Source organism: Podarcis liolepis (genome assembly GCF_965112155.1).
Source record: "Podarcis liolepis genome assembly, chromosome: 5".
In the NCBI taxonomy this organism is placed as follows: Eukaryota; Metazoa; Chordata; class Lepidosauria; order Squamata; family Lacertidae; genus Podarcis; species Podarcis liolepis.
This window is the reverse complement of record NC_139556.1, coordinates 70,568,552-70,592,867: the sequence shown is the minus strand read 5'-3', so window position 1 is coordinate 70,592,867 and position 24,316 is coordinate 70,568,552. Positions and strand designations below refer to the sequence as shown.

Here is a 24,316-nt window from a genome sequence, read left to right as displayed (position 1 = left end):
GCTTCATGTTCTTAGAGATTTATCAGATTCGTAATAGCTGGCCTCTGTGGAAAACAAGATGCTGGACTAGGTAGGTGTCTGGTCTCATATTGCATACTTTGATGCCTTTCATTCTCCTCAAAGCCCAATACATAGAACTATTGGGCTGCCCCATGGTACTAGCATGGCACTGAAGCAAGCTGGCATGTTCTTTCTACATTTTCTTATATCCCAGTTTCACAAGACCTGAATTATATTGATAAATCTGATTAAAAATTACATCCTAACTTTTTTTTAAAAGAGCATTTGCTGTTGTGCACCCTTCATTGTGATGGATAATCACTGCAATTTTTGTATTTACTTGTTAGTGCAAAGTACCGCATATAAGCAACAGTATGAATTCATACATAAACTCAGCAGCTGTTTGATTTTGGATACTATCTTTCTATCACCTTATCACAATACAGCATATAAAGTGTCAATCATTGTCCTACAGCAAAATTTGATTCCTCTGCAAAACAAGAATAAATAATGCACATAATATTTCCTATGACTTAAAGAGGTATACTTTTTCATGTTATTGCCTTTCTGTTTCATAAAACACATCATTTATTACTAGCTCCACATTTCTTTGGCATAAGGTTTTGTTGGTTACTTTATCTACTAAAGGTTTGTCTACTCTGTGGCATTCACAGAGCCCTGAAAGCTGGAAATCTCAAAAGCGGCAGATTCCTCTATAGAATCATTGCAGGTGGTAATATCATACCCCAAGAATAATTTAGTACTGTGGATATGCAAATGTCCCCCTGATCAAAATGGTCAGGGAGATCTTGAGATGAAGAATTAAATCAAGGAAACATCCCACCCAATTATCAAAGACACATTATGAAGGTTCCTGGAGAATCAGGAAAGTTTACTATGCAGAAAGGCCTTACAAAATAGCCTACAGATGTTTTGATTTATACATTCTATGGAACTTGGATAAAATGAAAAACTTGACAAGGTCCAAATAAATGGCATTTTAGGATATGTGCAATCTGGAATATAACCCCAAGATATCCAAGATAAATAAGTAGAATGCAGAGGATGGGTACTGCTTTTTATGGCTCTATTAATATCAATGAAACAGGAAGTTGCAGAACATATCACAGGTCATCAATGCCCTGCTGAGCCTATGCCACATACACAAAGAATGTCTAAGTAGTCAAGGATCAATAGCTATAATACATCTTGAAGAAGAAAACACTTCTGGTGTTTCAGCCTTTGAATACCTTATTTCATAGAATTCCATTTTGAGGCACTGCACATCAGGAGATCAGAAGGTCACAAGTTTATATCTCTAAGATAAGCATTGCTTTTCTTCCATTTTTTTGAAAGTTCACTAGACTGCAGATTCTAAAGCTTAGAAGAATTGAGAGACAAGTGCTCAGATTCTGTCCTGCAGTAATTTATTTGTTAGGGCTAAACCTGCTGTGAATTTTTAAAAAGCAGCAATCACCTTTGCAGTTGGGGTGGGGGTGGGGGGAGACTAACTTAACTATTTCAAAATCCTGGATATGAAATTTGTTTGAAGTTTGAATTTGTTCATGCCATAATAATACTAAAAATAAAATAACAATAAATAAGTGGACAATCACATCAAATATATTTTGCTGCACTTTCCCATCTACACACTTTGCTGCACCTACACACAGGTTTCTTGTTTCCAAAATGGGATGGGGGGGGGGATATTCCAGATTTATGCCCCTATCCATTAAAAGCAATGCGTGCTCTCTGTTAAAAAAAAAGGAAACAACTTTTAAGCACCTGTAGAAATCACAAAGGAGTGTGACCTAGATTTCCTACCTCAAATGCTCTACCTCTGCATTGATCCCAATGGATTATTAAATAGGTCACATCTGACACTTAATCAGTTGCAATAAGAAAGTCTTATATTAAAAATGAACCTTTGAGTGGTGCCACATACTAGTCACAAATCATCAGAAACAAAACACACAAACAAAACATCTCAGGTATTCTCTGCATTGACAGAGAAATATACTAAAACATATGAGAAAACCATTGATATCCTAACTTTTGAGGAATGCACATATTTGCTCCTTTGAAATAGGGATCAGTACCTGGTGTTCCCTGAGCTGAGTAATAAGAACAGAAGAAAAGCAATGGCTCATCTCTTCCAATATCCTGTTCTCACAGTGGCCAAGCAGATGCCTATGGGAATTCCATAAGAAGGCCCTGAGGGCAACGGCATTCTTCCTACTTGTGATCCCAGATTCCCAGCAACCAGCATTCAGAGGCATACTGCCTCCAACAGTAGTACGTAAGGCTGAAACCTAACCCATCAACTCAAACTAAAGCATTTTAGGAACTGAATCCTGAACACATAATATGGGAGGACCTTTTTCCAGATGTGTGTTCAGATTCATTCAGTTTTAGCAATAAAATGTAGCAATAAGGTCTAGCAATAACAAAGGGGGTACTCATAAGCAGGGCCGGATTTAGGTTTGATAAGGTCCTAAGCTATTGAAGGTAATGGGGCCCTTTATATGTCCAGCTGTCCTTTGTCAACAACAAATTGTCACTGTTTTTTGTGTTGAGTATATGCTATATGGTAATTTATGGACCTAATAGGTATCTAAAGCCATTTGCACATGCAGAATGTAGGCCCCCTATATATAGATATGAGCAAACAAGTGATATTTTAGGGAGCAGACTAGCAGGCGGGGCCCATTACTTACATCATAGGAGCCTACACTGTCAGCATCACCCTTGAGCCAGTGCCACCAACTGGACTCATACACTTCAGCCCCGACTGGGCTAGGCGAGCTGGGTAGCACTTCCAGAGACCACCTTCTGCACAGGAACAGGTCAAAGTGCTGTGGACTCACTGCTTAGAGTTGTGAGCGCCGGATTCACTTCCACAAGAAGACAGTCGTCGCACAGCAAAGTATAGCAGAGTATAGCAGAGCATAAATGACTCGGAGAGCAGCTCTGTAGAATATCTTCTTTATTCTATCTACAACTATAATACAACTATATACAGAGCTAAATGAAAAAGCTGAACTGCACTGAGTGTGCAGCTGCTCTTAGCAGCAACCTTATCTATACACACAATCTCTAACACTCAGTCTCTCTCTCCGACACACTGACTGACTGACTGACTGACTGACTGACTGACTGGCTGATGTTAGGCTGGAGCGGAATAAGTAGAGAGCAGAACACCGCCCCTCCTCTCTGGAAAATCACCAGACTCATCAGCAGATTCTTGGATATGGGAGGGGTGAAATCTCCTCATACACAACACAAAACACTGTTGCTGTATGTAGGTTTTATTTTATTTGTTTTTTTATCTGATATTTTGGAAATGTACACCTGGTTGTTGTTTTTCCTTTAAATTTTTTGAGGGGCCCCCAAGAGAGTGGGGCTCTAAGTTATAGCTTGTTTAGCTTATACGTAAATCCGGCACTGCTCATAAGAGGAAGCAGGTGTGGTTTGAAAGCCCAATCCTGCTGAAGTGGATGCTATGACTACAAACCCCAGCATCTCTCGCTAGAATGTGGCACTATTCAGTTGTAACAAAAACTTTAATTAAAAACAAAACAAAACAGGCAGACTTGTTGCCAGCACATGGTATCCTCAAGTAAGAGCTGGGGCCCTGGGCTACAGCATGAATTGATGCTTTCTCCTGGAAGAAGCGGTGACCACTGTTACTGCTGCTGCTGCTCCTTGTGAGCTGCCCATCTGCCTGCCCTTGAATACTAGGAGGCATCCCAGGAACGGTGTCATTCTTGCTTTAGCCAGGCACCTGGTCATTAAGGGAGCAAACCTATGCACAAGAAGCTGGATCCAGGAACAGGGCCGCTGCTGGCTAAGCCAACCTAAGCCTAGCAGAGGAAAAACAAGCCTTTAACGTAGTGCTTGAGTTACCCTTTTTGCCAGCTTAAGTTACACTGGGTTGTCAGGTCTTGTGACAGAGCTGAACCATGCTGTAGGATTGCTCTCTGAATGTGGGAAGCCTCTAACTGTTAGTGAACTAGTTGGTTTATCTCCCCTGCTTTCCCCTATATTTTAATTATTTTGTTTTGAAGTATTTTTTCAAGGTTTTGTCATTGCTTTCTGCTTTGAGTATTTATATCACTTGAAAAGCGCATTACATAAAAAAAGAGAAATTGCCACTATTCTACAACTTTAAAGAGTTAACATTTTATTTGTATCTCAAGATTCATCATCAACATTTCCAAAGAAAGAACAATACACAATCCCTACCTTGCCATCCGGGCTTACATACAGGCTTGACTTCAACTCGTACCAACACATCTTCAGTTGCACGTTTTTGCCCGCAGTCAAAAGCCGTTACCATTATCTCATACTGACGCTGTTTGTCATAACTCAGCTTCTCAGTATTTCTGATATTCCCTGCAGGTGTGAAACAGGACAATAAACTGCAATTGCTTCATTGTCAAGATCCTGGGTTCATATAATAAAAGCAGCAATAATTGCCTGAAGTATACAAAAGGACTCAGATATAACAGAAAGTGGGGGCAGAAAGGACAAAAGGAAAGATCTGACCTTCCCAAATGCTTCTTATTAATCTAACTTTCCTTTTTTCCCCTCCGCCTTCAAACACTGAAAATAACACTACTTTCTTACACAGGGTGGAGCATATGCTTTCAGGACTGGGTTCAACAGACACAGGAAACAAAACAGAATCCAGACATACCGTAATTTGAAAAAAATATTCAGTGCCGCCCTGGTGAAAAAACCCAATATGGTTATTTATACATTAAGGGCAAAAATCTAGATATGAGATACATTGGCTGAAAGGCTATAATAAAGCTGCAATGAGATAAGGCATAATTCTTGCCATGCTATGGAATGTGAGATATGGTGCCGTGTGAAAGACAGACTGGTACAGATTTTCTGAAATGGTGGTGTGCCCATTGTTCAAGTGCAACTTCATTGGCAGGACAGCCCAGATGAGGTGAATATATAGTTGGTATTGAAAGGGCAGGGCGCGGGTGGCACTGTGGTGTAAACCACAGAGCCAAGGGCTTGCCGATTGGAAGGTCGGTGGTTCAAATCCCCACGACGGGATGAGCTCCCGTTGCTCGGTCCCAGCTCCTGCCAACCTGGCACTTCGAAAGCACGTCAAAGTGCAAGTAGATAAATAGGTACCGCCCCGGCAGGAACATAAATGGTGTTTTTGTGTGCTGCTCTGGTTTCACCAGAAGTGGCTTAGTCATGCTGGCCACATGACCCAGAATAACTGTCTGCAGACAAACATCAGCTATCTGGGCCAGTAAAGAGAGATGAGCGCCACAACCCCAGAGTCGTTTGTGACTGGACTTAACTGTCAGGGGTCCTTTACATTTACCATTGAAAGGGCAGGACAAAAATATCAAATCATTTAGCTCTACATACTCTGAGCACACCCCTGACAATGATGAAAACTTCCACTGATTAAAGTGCCAGGAGAATGAAAATCCCCATCACCATTCCCTTGATTAAGAAGAAGGAAACCATGACCATCAACAGCCCCATCCACATCATAATGTCAAAGCAGAAGCTATATTCTGGACTCAAACCTAGGATCCCATGCCTATGAAATCTGAGCTGCTCCACTAGGCTAGGGTTCCTCCTACAGCCTATGGAATCTCAGCATATGTGATTGGGTTTTCAAGGAGAAACAATGTGTCCATGGTGCCTCTGTTTCCTGACTCCCGCTGCGGCACAAATATCATGGACTTTGGCCCTGGTTTACAAAGGCAACATTGATTATCAGGAATAAGTGACAGTGACACTCCAGAGTCTGTTGTCTTTCTAGTATCCTTCATCAAACTTTCTGCTACCTGTGTGGATACACTGGAAAAGTTAGTTGGTGGTGAAAGCATCTCCTTTATCTTCTCTTTGAAGAATCTGACCAGCTTTTTTAAATGATAGGATTTTGTGCTACCAGACGAAAAATAAAATTCTGCAGCAACAAAATCAACCTGACAGAAGCATAAATGTGACAAATCACCTGTCCTGGTAACAAAGAAATGGCAGTGCTCACAAGAAAAAAAGGAACAGAGAGGAACTGGAACTTGCAGTTCCCACCTTCGGAAACGGTAGAGGACCTTACGATTCTAAAGTAGTCTCTTTAACTAATGAGTTCAGCATTTTAATTCAGGCCATTTTTGGTGAATGACAGTTCCTTTGCAAGCTGAATGTTGGCAGACTCTAATATACATTTCAAGTAGATAAATAGGGACCGCTTACCAGCGGGAAGGCAAACGGCGTTCCGTGTGCTGCGCTGGCTCGCCAGATGCAGCTTGTCACGCTGGCCACGTGACCCGGAAGTGTCTGCAGACAGCGCTGGCTCCCGGCCTCTAGAGTGAGATGAGCGCACAACCCTAGAGTCTGGCAAGACTGGCCCGTATGGGCAGGGGTACCTTTACCTTAATATACATTTCATATTATGTGTGCTAACAGATTAAAGTTTTCTGCAGCAAAGAAATGTTTAATCTTTCTCATATCCTGAAGCTGTGAACATTTTCAACATGTATTCATGTCTATATACTGTAGTCTACATATTCACTAAAGTGGATTACATGACTAAAATAGTTTTGTCAAAATAGTTATGATTTTTAAGCTTTCCAACCAAAATAACTATGGCATTTAGCTTTGAGTCTTAAACCACCAGACCTCTTGCAGAGGAGGCACATGAAAAAGGGCCTCAGAGGATGATCTCAGGGTCTGGGTAGGTTCATATATAGAGAGGCGGTATATAGAGGTATTGCGGTCCTGGGGCATTTAAGACTTTACAGGTGAAAACCAGCACTTTGAATTGGGCCAGAAACTAACTGGCAGCCAGTGCAGTCAGAACAGGATCAGTATAATATGCTCAAACTGTCTTGCCCCAGTGAGCAACCTGCCCACTAAATTCTACACTAGCTGAAGTTTCAATAAAGAGGCATTGGACGGCACCCATAGTATATGTTGTTCTGTTGGCATCTATTTGTCTCAAGAGAGAATGGAGTGCGCCTCCAGGGGTGAAGTCAAATTGCTGTGTTTGCAACACTGAAATGACCTCCCGGGACACAAGCCTTGGCAGTGTGTATGGAGGTCTTGGGCTGCCGAGATGCTAAGACCCTCCCCCCAGCCTCACTGATCTGGTCCAAAGGAAATCAGAGCAATACATTTGGCACTAGCTTGGTATATGAACTCACAGACATGTAGAAACATATTGAGTTTCTACTAAAATCACAAAAGCAAATAGTTTCCACAAATTGTCTAAATAATGCTTCTCTTCTACCAAGTTAGCACTTTATACAACGGGTCTACTTATCATATTTTTGTTATTTGCTTATTATTTATTTGGTGTATTTATTTTATTAACATTTCCTTTTATAAATATTCCTTTGTCTACTTTGTGTTCGCTTTACAAATGCTTTACTCTGTGATCTGCAGGGAGAATTCCCAAGACACTGAAGTTGGATAAATCAACATTAGCAGCTTTCTGGAACTTCCTTGGCATATCAACTGGCCCACAAGATTTAAAAAATCATCAGGGTGTTCATTAAAGCTATTTGAAGTTCATTAATGCTTTTTTTTTTAAAGAGATGGAATTCAATAATTATGAGTATTTTAAAAAGATTTTCTGGAAGGTCATTTGGAGATTTTTAAAATATAGGTTGATCATAGATTTATTACACGTTCTTTATTTAACTAATTTTTTTTCACTTAGCTTTTAAATTTTAAGCTTTATGCTAAGTATGGCCCAATTCCCAGCTCCCATGAGGCAAAACACCTGGATGTATTTGTTTATTTAATGTATTTTAGGGAACCTTTTAGGGCAAAGCCTGACAAGGCAGCTTACATGATATACACAGGTAAAAATTAACTTTATCTAGTACAAGTTCCAAAGCTTAGAAAGTCTGAAGTCCAAGAACCTCAGCTCAAAGAGTTGGAAATTGATAGGATTCTATGGCTTCTCCATACTTCGACTTGTCCCATGCTTAAAAAGCATGGACCGACAGAAAACCCAATTGCCATTTGGTCCGATTCAGAGGTAAATCATGAGTTTCCCTGGCGAACCCCTAGATACACCATTTTACACATCTGGAATTTAAATAAATCCATGTATAGAAAATGAATATGCAAAATAACTAATCTGAAACTAAACAGAACCTGTGTAGATCAGTGCTAAGTAGGCCATACAGTAAGTGGAAACTCAGCAAATGTTGACATATGCCAGTAGCAGAATATCTCAGAAAAATTACCATCATTAAGTGCCTAATACCAGTAGCCACTTGTTCAGTGGGACACAATGAGAACACTAATTTCCTAGCCACTTACTGAGAGGGTGTCGGCTGAGGTGGTGGGGAGTTTGGCACATTGTGTTAACAGTGGAAGAGCGTGTCTGGTGCTCTGGCCTAAGCTGCACAGACCTCCATGTGCCTTGACCCTCTCCCTCCTGTTAAGTGGCAGCGATCCACTTCTGGTGCCTACCCTGTGTAACTATAATAGACTCTGTACAATCATGAAGACAGGAAAGGGAGGGAAAAGCCATGCATTGCCATGGACTCGACCTGTTCTTCCCACCCCTTAGGACAGATTTTGCAGCCTGTGGTAGAAACAGGAACAATGGGTCATGTATCCCAACGTCTGTGGGATGAAGGGAGCTGAGCCTGCTCCTCATTCCCACTGCAACTTCTGTACTTCCATAACAGTACGGGATGCAGTGCTGGAGGCTGCAGCATGAAGAGGAAATAGGAGAAAATGGGTGTGAAGGTATATAATCAATCAATTCAAAGTGTGTGTGTGTACTCTCTCTCTCTCTCTCTTTTTTCCTTCCCCCAACTTTTCTTTAGTAGCACGTGTCAAAAGTAACTGTCTATGAGCACTCATTCCAAAACTCACTCAGGTCGATGGCAATCACTCCATCAACTTGCCATTGACTTCAACCAGCTTGAAAACAGCCTCCAGGAGAACAATATCAGAAACGAGTTCATTCTTGTGACAGCTAAATAGCTAGCAACTTACCTCTCTCCCAAGGTCTGGCAGTCACTCTAGCCATTAAATAAATATAAAAAAGGTCCTCTGTACATTTGGGCTACATTATAAGCACAGTTTCTATTTGCACAGTGCTCTTAACAAACACAGTCCCAATGATCACATCAATCTTAATATCCCCTACAGCTGAATAAAAAGTTGCAAGCTGATATATCCATGGGGTACAAGATGGAGTTCTACAAACACTTTTAATCAGGTGGGGGGAAACTACTCGAGCCATGGAGTGCCTAGGAGGAAAGGATATAAAACACCACAACAGTCATCCACAGCTCTACAGGGTTCAGGTGAAGCTGCAGGGGGTGCAGTTTTCTCTTAAATGTGAGCCAGTGCTCTGTGCTCATTATCCCATGGCACAAATAGAACATTCCTCTACAGATGAAGAAAATGCAGCAAGCAACCTATACTAACACAGAGACACAGGTTTAAAACATGTACCTGGGCTGTTGAATCAATGTGCGTATTGATAACATTATTGAAGTTGAAAATTGCACACCAAAAAATAAAAAATAAAAAACACATGTGGGCCTTCATCCTGTGAAGGAGACTAAAAGGAATTGAGCAGAATTGGTTTCTTAATCCCCCCCCCCATCCATTACAATGTGATGGGGTTTAAGAGCGCTTCAGAGACTTGGCTGTCCGTGGAATGGGAAGGCTTAGAAGAGCAAAGTTTTCAACCAAGTAAATGAGTGAGGTATATAGGGCACAGTGTTATCACAAAAAGAAAATAAAGAGCAGGAGTTGCCAGAACTCTGGCTAAATTTTGGATTATTATAAATCATGTGAGGATAAGCTTCTGTTACACTTCATCTTCCATCTCATCCTTAACTAGATTTAAATGATTATAGATTAGGGGTGTGGATGTGCTGTGGATGAAGTCTGAAGAGCAAACTAGAGCACACTGATTTGGTGGTATTTGGATCGCTTCCAAAGTAAACAGGCTCTTGACCAAAGTGGTCCAAAGTAAATCAGACCAAAGTGGTACAAGGTGAACAAAGCTTCAGAACCACTTGATAACTAACCTGAGTCTTTCTATCAAAGGAAAGCACTTGTCAGTGTGGAGATATATGACTGGCAGGTCTAGATGCCAATCAGAGAAAGACTTTACCAACACTTATCCTATTACAATGCTTTTTAGAAGGACAGAAAAGTAAAATATCAGAAGCTCTTCTCAATATCTGCTCTTTGCTATTGTATCTGTCTATGGAATTGGTGGCAGCAGCGACAGCAGAACTCAGGATCTTTGCAATTCCCGAATCAGCTTGAGAACCATGAGATGTTGCCTGTCCATTCTGTGGCTCTTTCCTGACCTGCTCACTTGAAATAATGGTTAATAGCCATGACAGGTGTTCTCAGATACCCTTGCCAGTTCCTGCCACATATGCATGTGACTCAGGGCACATTGTTCTGCCAGACAGTTTGCCAGGTTTGAGGCTCCATGAGTTAGGATTAGGGTAGTCACAGTCAGAGAGGAGGATACCAAAACTGGTGGGATACTGCTGCTGTTGCTATTGTACCCCAGCTGCTCTTAAAACAATTCCCAGTGATAAGTTGGGCTATTCATCTCTGAAACAAAGAATGGCAATGACACACAGAGGGTTTAACAAGCTAGCAGAGTTTTATTAGGGCTGTACCAAGGCCCTCACCACCTCCACTGTACCTTTGTTTCCAAAGATGGTGGGATTTGGCAATATCCATTGGTTGAAGAAAGTCATTTTACTTTGGGGGTTTACTTAATAAAATAAACTGTGTCACGTTTTTCATAGTACATCACATACTATTAGTCTGGTCACCCTCACTAATAGTGTGATAGGACACATGGTTCAACCTTCACTGACCAGTCCAATCTTACATTACATGCCATCAGAGTTCAAATTCTGTTGCAATCATTTCTGCTGTAGAAGTACAGGAATTCATCCATCTCATGACAGCTATGAGACTTGTCATAACCATATTTTATTTCATATGCTGTTAATGGATACAGGCCACCTGCATTTCATGGAGATTTATAGAAAAACAAAAGAAAACTAGCTTGTACTGAACATTTGAATATTTGGTGTTGGAATATAATATTGCACTGTCCTGGGGGGGGGTGTATTCTTTGTTTGTTATTATCTGAAAAAGATCCTATTTTAAATGCTTGAAATGGAAAGGAGTGATCCTGGCCCTCTGTGCTTCAGGCTATGGAAATCTTAAGACATCTAAGAGTCAATGTCCCAATTTTCCTAATGCAATTAGGAAATAACCTCACAAGTCATTGAAAACTGAGAGCCATTAGCTTTTTTTCCTCTGTGACATTTCGACTAGCAACAACACACACTCACTAAATGTCTAGTGTTCTCTATTCAGGGCCTACTGACCACCCTTTTTGTTCCCTTGGGAACACCTCTTCAGCCATTTTTCTTCTAAGATCATAACTGGTTTCTGAACCCTGAACACAGTGTGATTTCAACAAAGCAGTCACAGTGACAAGAAATCAGTCTCTTAGAACTCCTAAATGGGCTTTCTGTCTCTGCACCTCATCACTCCTTACCCCATAAAAGCTCTGCCATGGCAAAGGAATTCATACTTCCTTTGCCTTTTAAAAATTTCATTCTGCTCCTAAGGATTCTACTCCTGCTCTCATTTTGGGAGGAGCAACTCATACACTGGGCAGAACGGCAATAATAGCCTCCCAGCAGCAACATCACTGCCAATTACTATGATGGGGATTGGTGCGGTGGTGGTGATATTGGGGCTTTTCAGTATGCCAGCATGTCTGGTTGGTTCCACCAGTGCAGCTCCAATCTCACTGCCACTTTGTCTTTCCCCCCCAGTAAATGGAAGCAACAGCGCTGCTGGGATTTTACTATCAAGATAAACTTTTCTGACATTAGCCATGATGCACCCCTATGCATTTGATAAAATGTGCTAGTTTCTACCAGGCTGACAGCATGCTGTCTTCTGGCATAGATAAAGCCAGGTATGGCAAAATGAAGAGGTTCCCCTACCATCAGAATAATTACTCTTCTCATTCAGTTATGTTCCTGAACATGGAGATAATTGCTTTCAGATGTGTTGAGATGCATGTCCCAAGCAAGCATGATAAATCTGTTGAAATTATGCAGTACTCAAAACAAAATGTTTCAAAACTGAAAACTCCAGATACTCAGATTGTCTTCAAAATTTGGAATAAAGAGAAATTATCTAGAAATACAAAAGGAATCATGCACGTGCACATTTTATTCAGCACGTGCACCTTATACTTCATTTTTAAAATTCCATGTCGTTGCATCCACTCCAATAAAAAACAGCTATACTAAATAGCTCTTGATTACTTAAACTCCATTTCAATCATCTTGATTGCTCCCTCCATACAATATTCAAAACATTTCCCTTCCACTCATGCTATTGTAATGAGAGCAGGGATTCTCTTTACCACCATTTGCATTTTACTGTTGCTAACTGGTTATTATGATTTGATGCTCAGCTGCGCTCTGTGAGAAATCGGCTCAAATAAAGACAGATCCATGTCAAATGGGGGAGATGCTTCTGATAAAGCAATGCAGCATGAAATGGCTGCTAAGAGAAAACAAAAGCCCTGTGCACACTTTTAATTTATAGTGTTGGCAACCCTCAGATGGAACTTCAAATATAAAAGATGCTCATCTCTGAAATTAGACAAATATTAAATTGTTCTGGTGGAAAAGAGATGTTACTCCCTGCTCTGTAGTAAGGGATATAAACAGTGGTCATCTTGTGGTGGTTCTCAGAAACAAACACAACTGAGGGTTTTAAATTTGATGGAACTAATGATTTTTTGCCAAGAGAGAGAGAGCTCAAGAATCCACATTTTAGTCTTCATGTGATGCTCCTATGAATTCTCTTTAAAATGAGACAATAGCGCTACATCTTGTCCCACATGATGGATGGGAAAATATATTTGCTACAGGAGAAATAGCAGCACAGGATATATATTACGTTTACAGCACTCTTTTGGGTTTATAGGAGGGTGTAAGTGCACATTGCTGTTGGTTGAGGAATTTCTATATTTTGAAGAAGGAAAAGTGCATAGCCAGCAAATAATTAAATAATGAATGAAGAGTCAATTAATTTGCAATACACGTCATGGGAGTAGCACAAGGATGACCTCGGGTATATCACCTCTTTTTAAAGGAATATACCGTATTTTTCTGTGTATAAGATCCCCCCCATGTATATGGTGCCCCCTACTTTTGGGGACCCTAAATTTAGAAAATGGGCATATGCACTGTCTGTGTATAAGACAGCCCCAGATTTTTAACCTTATTTTAAATTTAAAAACCTAGTCTTTATACACGGAAAAGTATGGTATGTGCACTCTCATATCTTCCACTACTCCAGCACTGAAGCCATCAGATGCTATAAAGACTGTTCTAAAAATATACTTTAAAATGGGCATTAAAAAATATGGGCATGGAACCAGCTGGTCTGGTGAGATTTCACAGAAATGCTAATGGTATCACAAATGCTGTCAAACAGATACCCACAACAATAACTCAAGCAGTTTCCTACAGCTTGAGTTACACTCAGTTAAAAGTAAACTCGGATTAAAAATTCAAATTTCATTGTCACAAAATATTATAGCTTGACTAGGGATATAGTCAGTGCCCACCAGAATAGAAACACTATCTTGAGAAAAGTCAAAACATGATTGCCTGAAAAAAGAGTTCCACTGGCTTCCTATATTTAGGACTACTTTGCACATCAGTCAAGTAAGTTTCATCAAGCTGGTGAGTACTAGAGTACTAGAGACTGGGCCAATTTAGCAATGACAGCATTCTCTCCCTAGAGATGTATGCAGTCATATGGTCCTATCTGTATGGGTCTTTAAATGCATGCTGAATACATTTTTGTAGTGTACTGTGCTGGAATTTTAAAATCTTGCAGCTTTCAGACTGGAATTGTTATAATTTATTTGTTTTATGCAGTTCTAATTTGTGAGTCAACTGGGAAGGGCTGTGCCCTGAAAGGCAGGCTGGAAAAACCCATAAATAAAGATGTGGCTCAGAATTCATAACTGTGCAACGGTAAGCACTCACCATTCCTGTCAATGGCAAATGGAACGTCTGTTGTGACAATTTCATAATTGCATATCTGGCTGTATTGAGGAGAACAGTCCTCATCTATGGCTTCCACCTGCAATACACTGTCATAGATCTTTCCCTCTGTCACAGTAGCCTTATAGGATGTTTCCTTAAAAGTTGGTGCAAATTCATTGACATCCTTTACCTGGATATGGACCACAGCCCTAAAACGAAGAGAGATCAGTTTGAGTCTCACAATAGAATGCAAATATCAATGCATATTCCAAGCCTGTCATTAAGTGTAAACATTTAAAATGTACATATTTTATGTTTATTTTAAGTAGAATAAAATGTAAAAGCGAGTTTCACCAATCCTTACAATCAAATAAGAGGAAAGACATGTAGAAAATGCAAACGTTAAACATGAATGGGAACCCATGCAAGAAATAGCTGTAAAAACTAAAATATATGCATTAAATTGAGGCTCTGTTGAAATAAATTATTGCATTACTTGACTTTACATTTCAGCACTCCATTGTATTTGCATTACTTTGTGCTCAAATATGTCAACTTTCAAATTAAACAAAGAACTGCTGCAGAAAATGAAACACTGTGAGTCTATGAACAATTTCTAAATTTTAAATAAGAGTATGGCACTGGGCTTCTTTCCGTTATGCTGATTTGAAACAAGTTTAGCTAAAACAAATTATTTCCCCAACGATCAATAAATCTTCCTGATTTGCTGGCTTATTTCCACCTGGCCTGGAAGGGTGGAACACTTACTGACTCTGGCTACAAAAGCTTTTTCTTCTGTTGCTATAGGGATCAGAATCCACCCCATGCACTGCTATTCTTTCCCTGTCCGTGATTCCATCTTTGGTTGAGCCTTGCAAAATTAGGAAAAATACAGAGTGGGAAATACAAATTGTAGACCCCTCCCTTTTTTCCAGGGATGGTGCTGGATTTACAGAAGCTGTCCTGGTTTCTGATTTGATCCTGGAATGTCCCATTTTTTCCTTAGGATTTCATCAGAGAAATGTTGGAAGGTATGGACTTATCTGACTCCCAAGCCATCTGAAAGCAGCCCTGTATATGGAAGTTTGTTAATGTCTGATGTTTTATTATGTTTTTATATATGTTGGAAGCTGCCCAGAGTAACTGGGGCAACCCAGTCAGATGGGTGGAGTATTATTAATTAATTCATTATGGAATGGGGAGATCCCTATTTTCATCAGAGAAATTTTGGAGTATATGCTACGTGTGATGCCACCAGAACTACACATTAGAAAGGGGGTTAGGAGAGAGCTCTGCACAAGTGGCCTTGCATAACTCAGATTTTGAGATTTAGGTTTGTAGCCAACTTTCTACTCAGAGTAAACCCATTAACATCTTTCCGCAGGGCCTGCAAGACAGAGCTGTTCCACCAGACCTTTGGCCATTACCCCTCCTTTGGTAATCCTCACAGAACTCTAGCCCAATGGTTGCCATTAATTTGATTTTGAAATGATTTTGAAATGAATTGATTTTAGAATGCTGTGTTACTTTTATTGTTGTTAGCTGCTCTGAGCCCGGCTTCGGCTGGGGAAGGCAGGATATAAATATTATTATTATTATTATTATTATTATTATTATTATTATTATTATTATTATTAACCCATATTAGTCATGCCTATGAATTCCATTGGTTCTACTCTAAGTAGAACTAAGATTGGGGAGAACCCTATGGCAATAACTTGTTAAGCTTCTTTGGATCACAGCATTATAGCTTCTTGAACTGTTCCCATCCTCTCACACTTAAAGAAGGTGTAAATCTGGATCAAGCAATATTTTCCATTTCATACATAAATACTTTGTATGCTTGCACAAAATAAACATTTTCCATCTTATCTATGATTATTATATGACATAAATAAGAATGCCCACCAACATAATAATCAATGCTGCAGGAATGCTGAAAATATAAAAAGGAAGATGAAGAAGCAAGGAAATTCAATATGATTTGATTACATGAAGATCAATTAACACTCAGTATTTATGTTTCAAAAAGTCACCAATTTATTTAATGGTAGGGCTTTTCCAATAGCAGACAGTTTGATCCAGAGTCCTATTAGGACCTTTAACGTGTCATTTGAATGCACTATAAAGAGAAGTCAATTTCAGGCAGTCAGGAAGAGTGAACAGAAGTGAACAGGCTGAAAAATCATCTCCTGTGATAAAAGTACTTTGATCTGATTTCCACTAGCATTGACAAGCAAAGCATTAAAAGATTCTCTTCAGCATGGATTGTAAATACATTCCACAGTCCCTGCCTCACTCTCCCAGTTGTCACTCACTTGTGAGATTTCTTCCAGTTTGTTCCACTAGGCCCTGCGCCACAGTCATATGCCTGGATGATGAATGTGTACTCCTTCTGCAGTTCACAGTCAATTGGACTTCTTGCTCGAAGACGACCTTCTCCAGATGTCTTGTTTAGCACCACAGCTTCAAAGGGCATTTCCTGTCCATGGATTTTAAAAGCACAGATTTCACCTGTAAGGAATAAACAGAACACAAATTACATGGTAGGGAGGCAGGCTGATTTATATGCTACTGATTAAATGATGCTGAGCATTATGGCACCCTGTGTAAGTCAAGGTGGACAGGTTTCTGAATACAACAGTAAACAACAGTTACCAACAAACAGTATTTCTGCAGCAAAAGAGCAGAAATAAATAATTGTTTTATTCTGGAAAACTATCATGGATATCAGAATCTTAAGCACTTCATTTTTCCATTATTGATATAAAAAAGAGATGTATGCCTTCTTTTACTTAAGAAAGCATCAGCAACTGAAGGAAATTATGTGCTTATAGCTCAGAAAGCAGTTTGAGAAAATGAAAACATTCAGGAGTTGAGACAGGGATTTTTAATACAGAATCTTTCCCATATTTCCTACACAATTCCCTATTGATTCCCAGACTTTCACTACGATATGGCAATTTTCTGACAGTACAAATTGTGTTTCCCTTTGTTATACTGAATATTTTAATCACAGAATTCAGATGTTCTTAATCTGAATATTCTATACATTACTATTATGTTACTACCGTGTATAAGGAATAAGAAGTCAAACAATACTAAGTGCATTCTAAGTATATGAGGATATCTTGTGTCTGCCCAGTTTAACAGAATATATAATCTATACAGGTTTCACACTGATTCAGCAAATTGGATGCTATATAATATTGATAATATAGATGCAATGTTATCATACTGAACAACAACAAAACATATTTAGGGGAGAGCTGTGGGCTCTAGGGGTGAGAGGAAAATTGCCTACATTCGCCAGTCCATTGCCACCTACAGGATTGGAAGCTACCTTACACATACAATGTTTCTATATGTACAATAAAGCGTTAAAATAGAACTTGAAAGTGTAAATACACCCCTCCTCCCAAATTGTATTCAGACAGTCTTTAGACCAATGATATGATCTTTAAGAAAAAGTAAATATCCTGTTAAATTAGGGCTCTTGTGCTATTAAATGATTCCCAGAACAGACAGAGGCACCCATTCCCAATGTAGCTCTGGAAACCGGTACTGGATTGATCCAATATCCCCTTACAAACTTAATTTTGTAAGTTTTGTTTCTGCTTCCCCTGGTGCTTTCTGCAGTTACTGAGGATCATGCACGAGAAGGCTCACGGTTATCAGTGTGTAGCTTCTGACTGCCATTTACAAGAGTTGTAAAATGAAGGTGCATTTGAAGCTCCTTCATAATAGCTTCTCATAAGACAGTAGTTTCTTTGAAGTTCTGTATTTGAAGTATGTATTTATACATCTTTATAAAGCTGTTTTGGAAAGATAATGACATATTTCAGTATACAGTGGAGGCAACCATGTTATCATTTCTTTCAGAAACATCCTTGTATTCATATTGTTGACTTCAGTTTCATTTTACTTTAGCATCGTTCCTTACACTAATATGTAAGTAGCAGCAGCATAATAAAGAAATCTGATCTACTAAATTCAGGAAAAGAAACCTTTTTTGTGCTCGGCTTTCTTCGCAGATATACAATCCGTCAATACAAATCATGACTTTCTGGGTTTTGTTTTTATTACTGTATCGACCCTCTGGCCCAGTTTGTAAGCAATACAACATTCTCAGGAATTGAAGCACGCCAGTTTTTCATATAAAAACTGATTTATGCGAGTAAATTCATTTTTTAAAAAAGGTTTATTTCAGAGGCAGTGCCAACATTTCTCCAGTCTTATGTGAAAACCAGGAACAGGGCTGCTCATTAACTTAGGGACAAATAAAAATGACACAAAGTTGATAACTATTGTTAAGAACCCTAAAATATGTAACCTGCATTGCTTGAGCATCCAAACTGTATTTAAAAATATTTCTGCACTTCTATCTGTGAAGTTAAAAATATGCATAGTTTAGGAAGATTCCAGAAACTACCTACACCAATGAAGATACAGTGGTGCCTCGCAAGACGAAATTAATCCGTTCCGCAAGTCTCTTCGTCTAGCGGTTTTTTTGTCTTGCGAAGCAACCCTATTAACGGCTTAGCGGATTAGCGCTATTAGCGGTTTAGCAGCTATTAAAGGCTTAGCGGATTAGCGGCTAAAAGGCTATTAGAGGCTTAGAAAAGGGGGGGAGCGGAAAAAATTCGGAACACTCGCAAGGCGTTTTCGTCTTGCAAAGCAAGCCCATAGGGAAAATCATCTTGCGAAGAAGCTCAAAAACGGAAAACCCTTTCGTCTAGCGGGTTTTCCGTCTTGCGAGGCATTCGTCTTGCGGGGCACCACTGTATAGATAGGTCTCTTACAGGGTATAACCCTATCCTTGTTGTTCCAAAAGATAAGCCACCCTATATAACACATTGGGGTCTTTTTAAGGCCAGTCCCTGATGGCTCTGACATTTCTTAAACATAAAACACAGTTGTTGTTGTTTTTTCTTTTAAAGTATCACAGCTATAGCATTAGCTGCATAGACCCTCAAAACAATGTTGCCCTGTTGTCTGGTTCCAACAAATTCCCCTGGTGATGTTTGCTTCAGTTCAGCTTTTGAAAGTACTTAACACCTGGGAGGACAAAAATGTTTTCAGCATCATGCATTTCTAACATGTCATAGTATCTGAAGGTCGTGTCGCCAGTATTCTATATGAAGACAGAAATGGGCTTGCAGAGCTAGAATGGTAGAAGATCTACTGTTTTGGTTATCTAGTGTCCAGTTACACAGAGAAATTAGAAGTGTTTGCTAGAATCTATCTGCTTGTTGTTGATCAGAAAAGCTTGTTGCTTTCAGCACACTCCTAACCATGTCTACTTAGAAGTAAGTTCTATTGATTTCAGTGGGTCTTACTTCCAGGTAAAAAGGATTAGGATTGCAGCATTACATAAGGATTAAACTGATTGCAATGCTGCTGCCTGTTTTACCACCCACACCTGAAAATATTTAGAATTTTATCCTGCCCTGAAAGTCTCTGAATATCCCACCCACTTTTATGGTGAATGAATGTGGTGGTGGTGGTGGGTACATGGCAAATCTTAGCTAAAATATGGTTAATAACTGAGCTGAACTCACCATCCTAGATAAATGCTTTCACATCCAAGAATACCTTTATTTTCATTATCCTTGCATTGTGTTGGATGAAACGGTGCAATTTGCATTGCATAGTAAAATCAACAATGATATATATGAATGGAATAATGGAGTAAACAACACAGATGGTAATTCTGGTTGGTAACAGGACTGTCAAGATTAGTCAACAGTTCATGTTTATTCATTCCAATCTGAAGTAGAAATCTGAATATTGGGGAGGGGGATGCAAACAACTGAAGAATAGGAAGAAATATGTTTCTTCTCTTCTGAAATTAACACTCTCCATCATCCAGCATGAAACCAGAAAATTCAGATGATATTTTATTTCATAGGCTTGCATTTGAGGTTGAGACTTTCCAATGTTAGAAACATACATGGACGTGTGCAAGAAATGGGGCTGGAGATGCCTTATCCCAAGTAAGAGGTTTTGCTACATATTCCTCTAATGAAAACTTAATTAGTCAATTAACCTGGACTTGACAGGAGATGATACATATGTTTACAGGCAACCGCAGCTTTTCCCATATAACGGAACCTCAACAATGCATAATCACAATTTTTGCATAATAGACTCAGCCACAACAGAGATTGAAAGTCCCTCACTGTGGAAACTTTTTCTCATAAACAAGTCATGCCAGACGACTCTCACTTCTTCTTTTGATAGATGCTTGGTAGATCAGGGGAATGCTGTGGATGTATGGTCTCTTGATTTCAGTAAGACTTTGACAGTCCCCCCAAGATACCATTGCGGAGAAGCTGCTAAAATGTGGGCTGGATGAGGTAACTGTTAGGTGGATTTGTAGCTGGTTGACTGACCAAACCCAAAGAGTGCTCACTAACAGTTTTTCATCATCCTGGAAAAAATAACAAATGGGTGCCTCAGAGTTCTGTCCTGGGCCCATTTTTGTTAAACCTCTTTATAAATGACTTGGATGAAGGAATTGAGGGGATGCTCATCAAATCTGCAAATAGAATAGAATAGAATAGATTCTTTATTGTCATTACACAAGTGCAACATTGCACAAAGTGCAACGAAATTGGATGCCATCCCTTAAAACAACAAAAGCAAAACAACAACAACAACCAAACAAACCACATTCCAGCCACACCCACACCACACCCATCAAAACTCCCAGGTCTATGACACTAACCTGGAAGGGGTAGCTAATGCCACAGAAGACAGAATCTGTTGAACCCTATGTCTTCTGCCCTCAGATGTGGTATTCTGTCATGAAGTAAGATTCATCTGTCAGACTTCTTAGCTTTTGTATTATAATGGGCGCTTCCACCCATTCCACTTTTGTTCTTCCCCTCTCAGACAGAAAAATGTTGCAGGCCAGCCTTGTTAAAGGAGGAGCACTCATGCTCAACAGTCATTCCCAGCTTGCTAAACCAGCCGTTGCTCTCATGGATGCACACCATATTGTTCCAGCAGGCAGCACTTCAGTCATACTTCTCTACCCCCAGCTTACCTATTTTAATAGAGGTATCACATCACTATTCTGTATGGGGAAAATGCACAACTGAGCCTGACAGAGATTTGTCCACCATAAGTCCATGGGTTAGCTGGAATTTGAAGCTGAGCCTTTGAAATCTACGTCTCACAGCGTCCGCTTTATATCACATGACCTTGTCTGAAGCAAGTCAATTTATGTTTCTCCCTTATTATATTTTGGACTCTTTGAAGAAAATACTTGCAGAAGAAGACATAATATGGTTTCTACAAATGTGGACCAGTATGCTCCCTCAGAACAATAAATGTTAGTCACATTCTATGTTTTTCAAAGTCAATTAAGTATTTATCAAATATAATATTTTTTCAGTATTACAATAGCTGAATCAATGGAAAACTTTTCTTATTTCTCCTATTAATGGTAGAATTATTCCACTAGAATTTTTTGTGTGTGTGCCTTTCCTGGCAGCATACAAAGCATTCATACGCACAGACACTTTGCTATGCACAATCACACTCTAACCATTCACGCTTAATTGCACAACTTGGGCTCTAAATTTATAGTCATCTAAGAACATAAGAAGAGCAGGTTCTGGGCAAAGAAAAAGCACATTTGACCTGAACATTAAAAAGATTAACCCACTGTAAAATTCCACCCACTGTAGCTAGCAATAATCTTATTCTGAGCTGGGAATCGGTAGACAGCAAAGGGTTTGGTAAACAGATAGATCAAAAGTTCACCACAGTCAACACTTGCCTTATATCAGAGGGGAAGAAATTCCATAACAGAAATCCACAACAGAAAATACCTTCCTTCAGTCCTTGCACTATGATGCCATACCTCAGTTAACAGCAGCATCAGGAGATATTCCAATGATTTCAGCAAATGTGGGACCAGGTGTTCCTTTAAATATCCAAGTATAGGTCTTTATATGTCAACAAAATCTGTTTTAGTAGCAAATTGGCTATTTCCAAGGTGTGGTCCAGCTACACTTTCTCCAAAAGACTATACTGTATATACCTTGCGGCCAGAGTATGTAAAGGAGAGACAAGACACAAATATGAGGGTTGAACAGCGTATTCAACAGAGGTCTAAGCAGGGGCTTAATGCTATGAGTCAACTCAACTTGGAGGAACCACCTTGACTACGGCAAAGGGATGACTTTGATCATAACCTCTTTCCGAGCCCAACTCTTAAGAGAGACTTTCTGGCTACTACCCCCAAATGCATGCCATAGGCAACCCCACAGGTCACACAGTTTAGAATAAGCTAGTCTGAATACATATATTTATGAAGGTGCCAAAGGGTGCTCATCTGCTCATCTTACAACCCTTCCCCCACTTTCCTGAAGAAGCCAATTTGCAGACTGGCAAAAAAATTCCTGCTCAGCTCCACAGTGACTGGCAGCAAGACCAGCACTGCAACCTATGATGGGCTGGGTGGGTGCTGGAACACAATCATAGGAAGTGGAAAGTGGGCCCAGACTTAAGGAATCCACCAAGCCACGACCCCTTCATATCAGTAGCATGTAGATGCATGATAAAGGTGATTCAGACATTTAAGCTGGCACATTCTGAGAACACCCTGCTATTCTATCGTATGCAACAAATAATTTCTAGGAGATGTAACTGTGGTTTATTGTATTTGCAGTGCCTGATGTTTTTATGGTTTTTATGGTTATTGCTGCTTTTCTTTTTGTTTCCTTTGTGAATGATGCCATGGCCTTTGGCTAGTGCAATAAAGTTTATGATGATGATGATGTAGATGCATGCCATATCATACACCCTGCATAAAATGCTTCCAGTGGGCAGCTTTGTACCTGGTGTCAGAGTGTTTTTCGTTTGTTTGTTTTTTGCGCTTAACCCTCATTGATAAATGACGATTCAGACACAAAATTATAAATAATTCCCACTCAAAATCCTGGGAATAAAGGGCAGTTAACTTTTGCAGGTTTGAAGTTTTTATATCACCTTTGCAGCTCTGAGTAATCTATGTCTAGCATCTGAAGTAGAAATAATGCATTTCAGTAGTTGTTCTCTGTAAATCCCTTATTAAAATGCACAATAGCATTTGGTTCTGAACAGCTTTATGATACAATAGGAAAAGCAGAGCCTTATCAGAGGTATTCTTTGCCTCTGTGACTAAAATTTTAACACATTAGTAAAGGACAAGATGCAAGCAGCACAAGTTCTCAGTATATTTCTGTTTGTTTGTTTGTAGGAGCATATAAAAACAAAACCACAGTGACAAGAAAACCTTGGAATTGTAAAACCATGTATACTGCATGAAAGAACATTGGACGCTGTTCCTATAATCATCCAAAAGTTTTGGTACTAGCAAAGAGCATTTTGTTAATCTAGGTTTATGTTTCAATTAGTTAAATATTATGTTTAGTTAAAATGTTTGGTTGTGCATGTAAATTTAGCCATCTGAGCCAGATCTTAAGTAAAGACATTTAATGGTGAAGTAACAGGCAACTGGAGTACCAGATCATAGCAGCAGTGTCCATACAGAAAGGGAAAGAAAATGCATATGCATTTCCCAGTCTAAGATGCTTCTTGTACTCTGGTGCTTTGGTTTTAGAAGCGCATATTAAGGGTATCACATTGCACACAGTTCTGTCTATACAATGGCCTGGTTTGCATGTCATGCTAAGCCAAGCCAAGCCAAGCCAAGCCAAGCCAAACCAAACCAAACCAAACCAAACCAAACCAAACCAAACCAAACCAAACCAAACCGAACCGTGGCTTAGCATAAATGTGAATGTGTGGGCTCCAGGAAAGGAGATCCCTGTTGCTTCAGGCCCCACAATCAAATCCCATTATGTTCAGTATGGGAGGCTTTCTTCATAGTAATTGCATTTTGAATGTTCACTGATTGAATTTGGATAGCTTCAAGGATATAAACAGGGTTGTTGTTTTTCAGCAAGCTCACACTAGAACTCAGTTCAGCACCTCTCAAGTGCCGTTCTAAGAGAACACGGTGGAGAGAGCTGAGGCTGTTTCACACTGGTACCTCATGGGAACACGACCAATGCTGCTTGTTCCTTCCTCTGCGTCGGGCACTGGTGATGTAGGAAGCTAAGGTGGTTTCACCCCAGCAGGGCTTGGGATGATGCTCCTTCCTCCTTCCTCCATCCTCCATGCCAGGTGCTGGTAGCAAAGAGAGCAGCGGAGGTTTCACCCCAGCGCCT

At 39.8% G+C, this 24,316-nt stretch overlaps 1 protein-coding gene across 2 annotated transcripts in view; it reads right to left on the bottom strand.

Annotated features, from left to right (window-relative positions):
* The window catches only part of CLSTN2 (calsyntenin 2), a 322,960-nt gene that overhangs the window by 71,290 nt on the left and 227,354 nt on the right, over positions 1–24,316 (bottom strand). For both annotated transcript variants that reach the window (XR_014526944.1, XM_083506385.1), the window contains exons 3-5: positions 16,409–16,604; positions 14,091–14,299; positions 4,246–4,395 (exon numbers count right to left, since the gene is read on the bottom strand). Coding sequence is in view for 1 of the 2 variants with exons in the window: in XM_083506385.1 (XP_083362511.1) it covers positions 4,246–4,395; positions 14,091–14,299; positions 16,409–16,604 (555 nt within the window). In the remaining variant the exon portion in view is untranslated. The remainder of the gene's footprint in view (positions 1–4,245; positions 4,396–14,090; positions 14,300–16,408; positions 16,605–24,316) is intronic.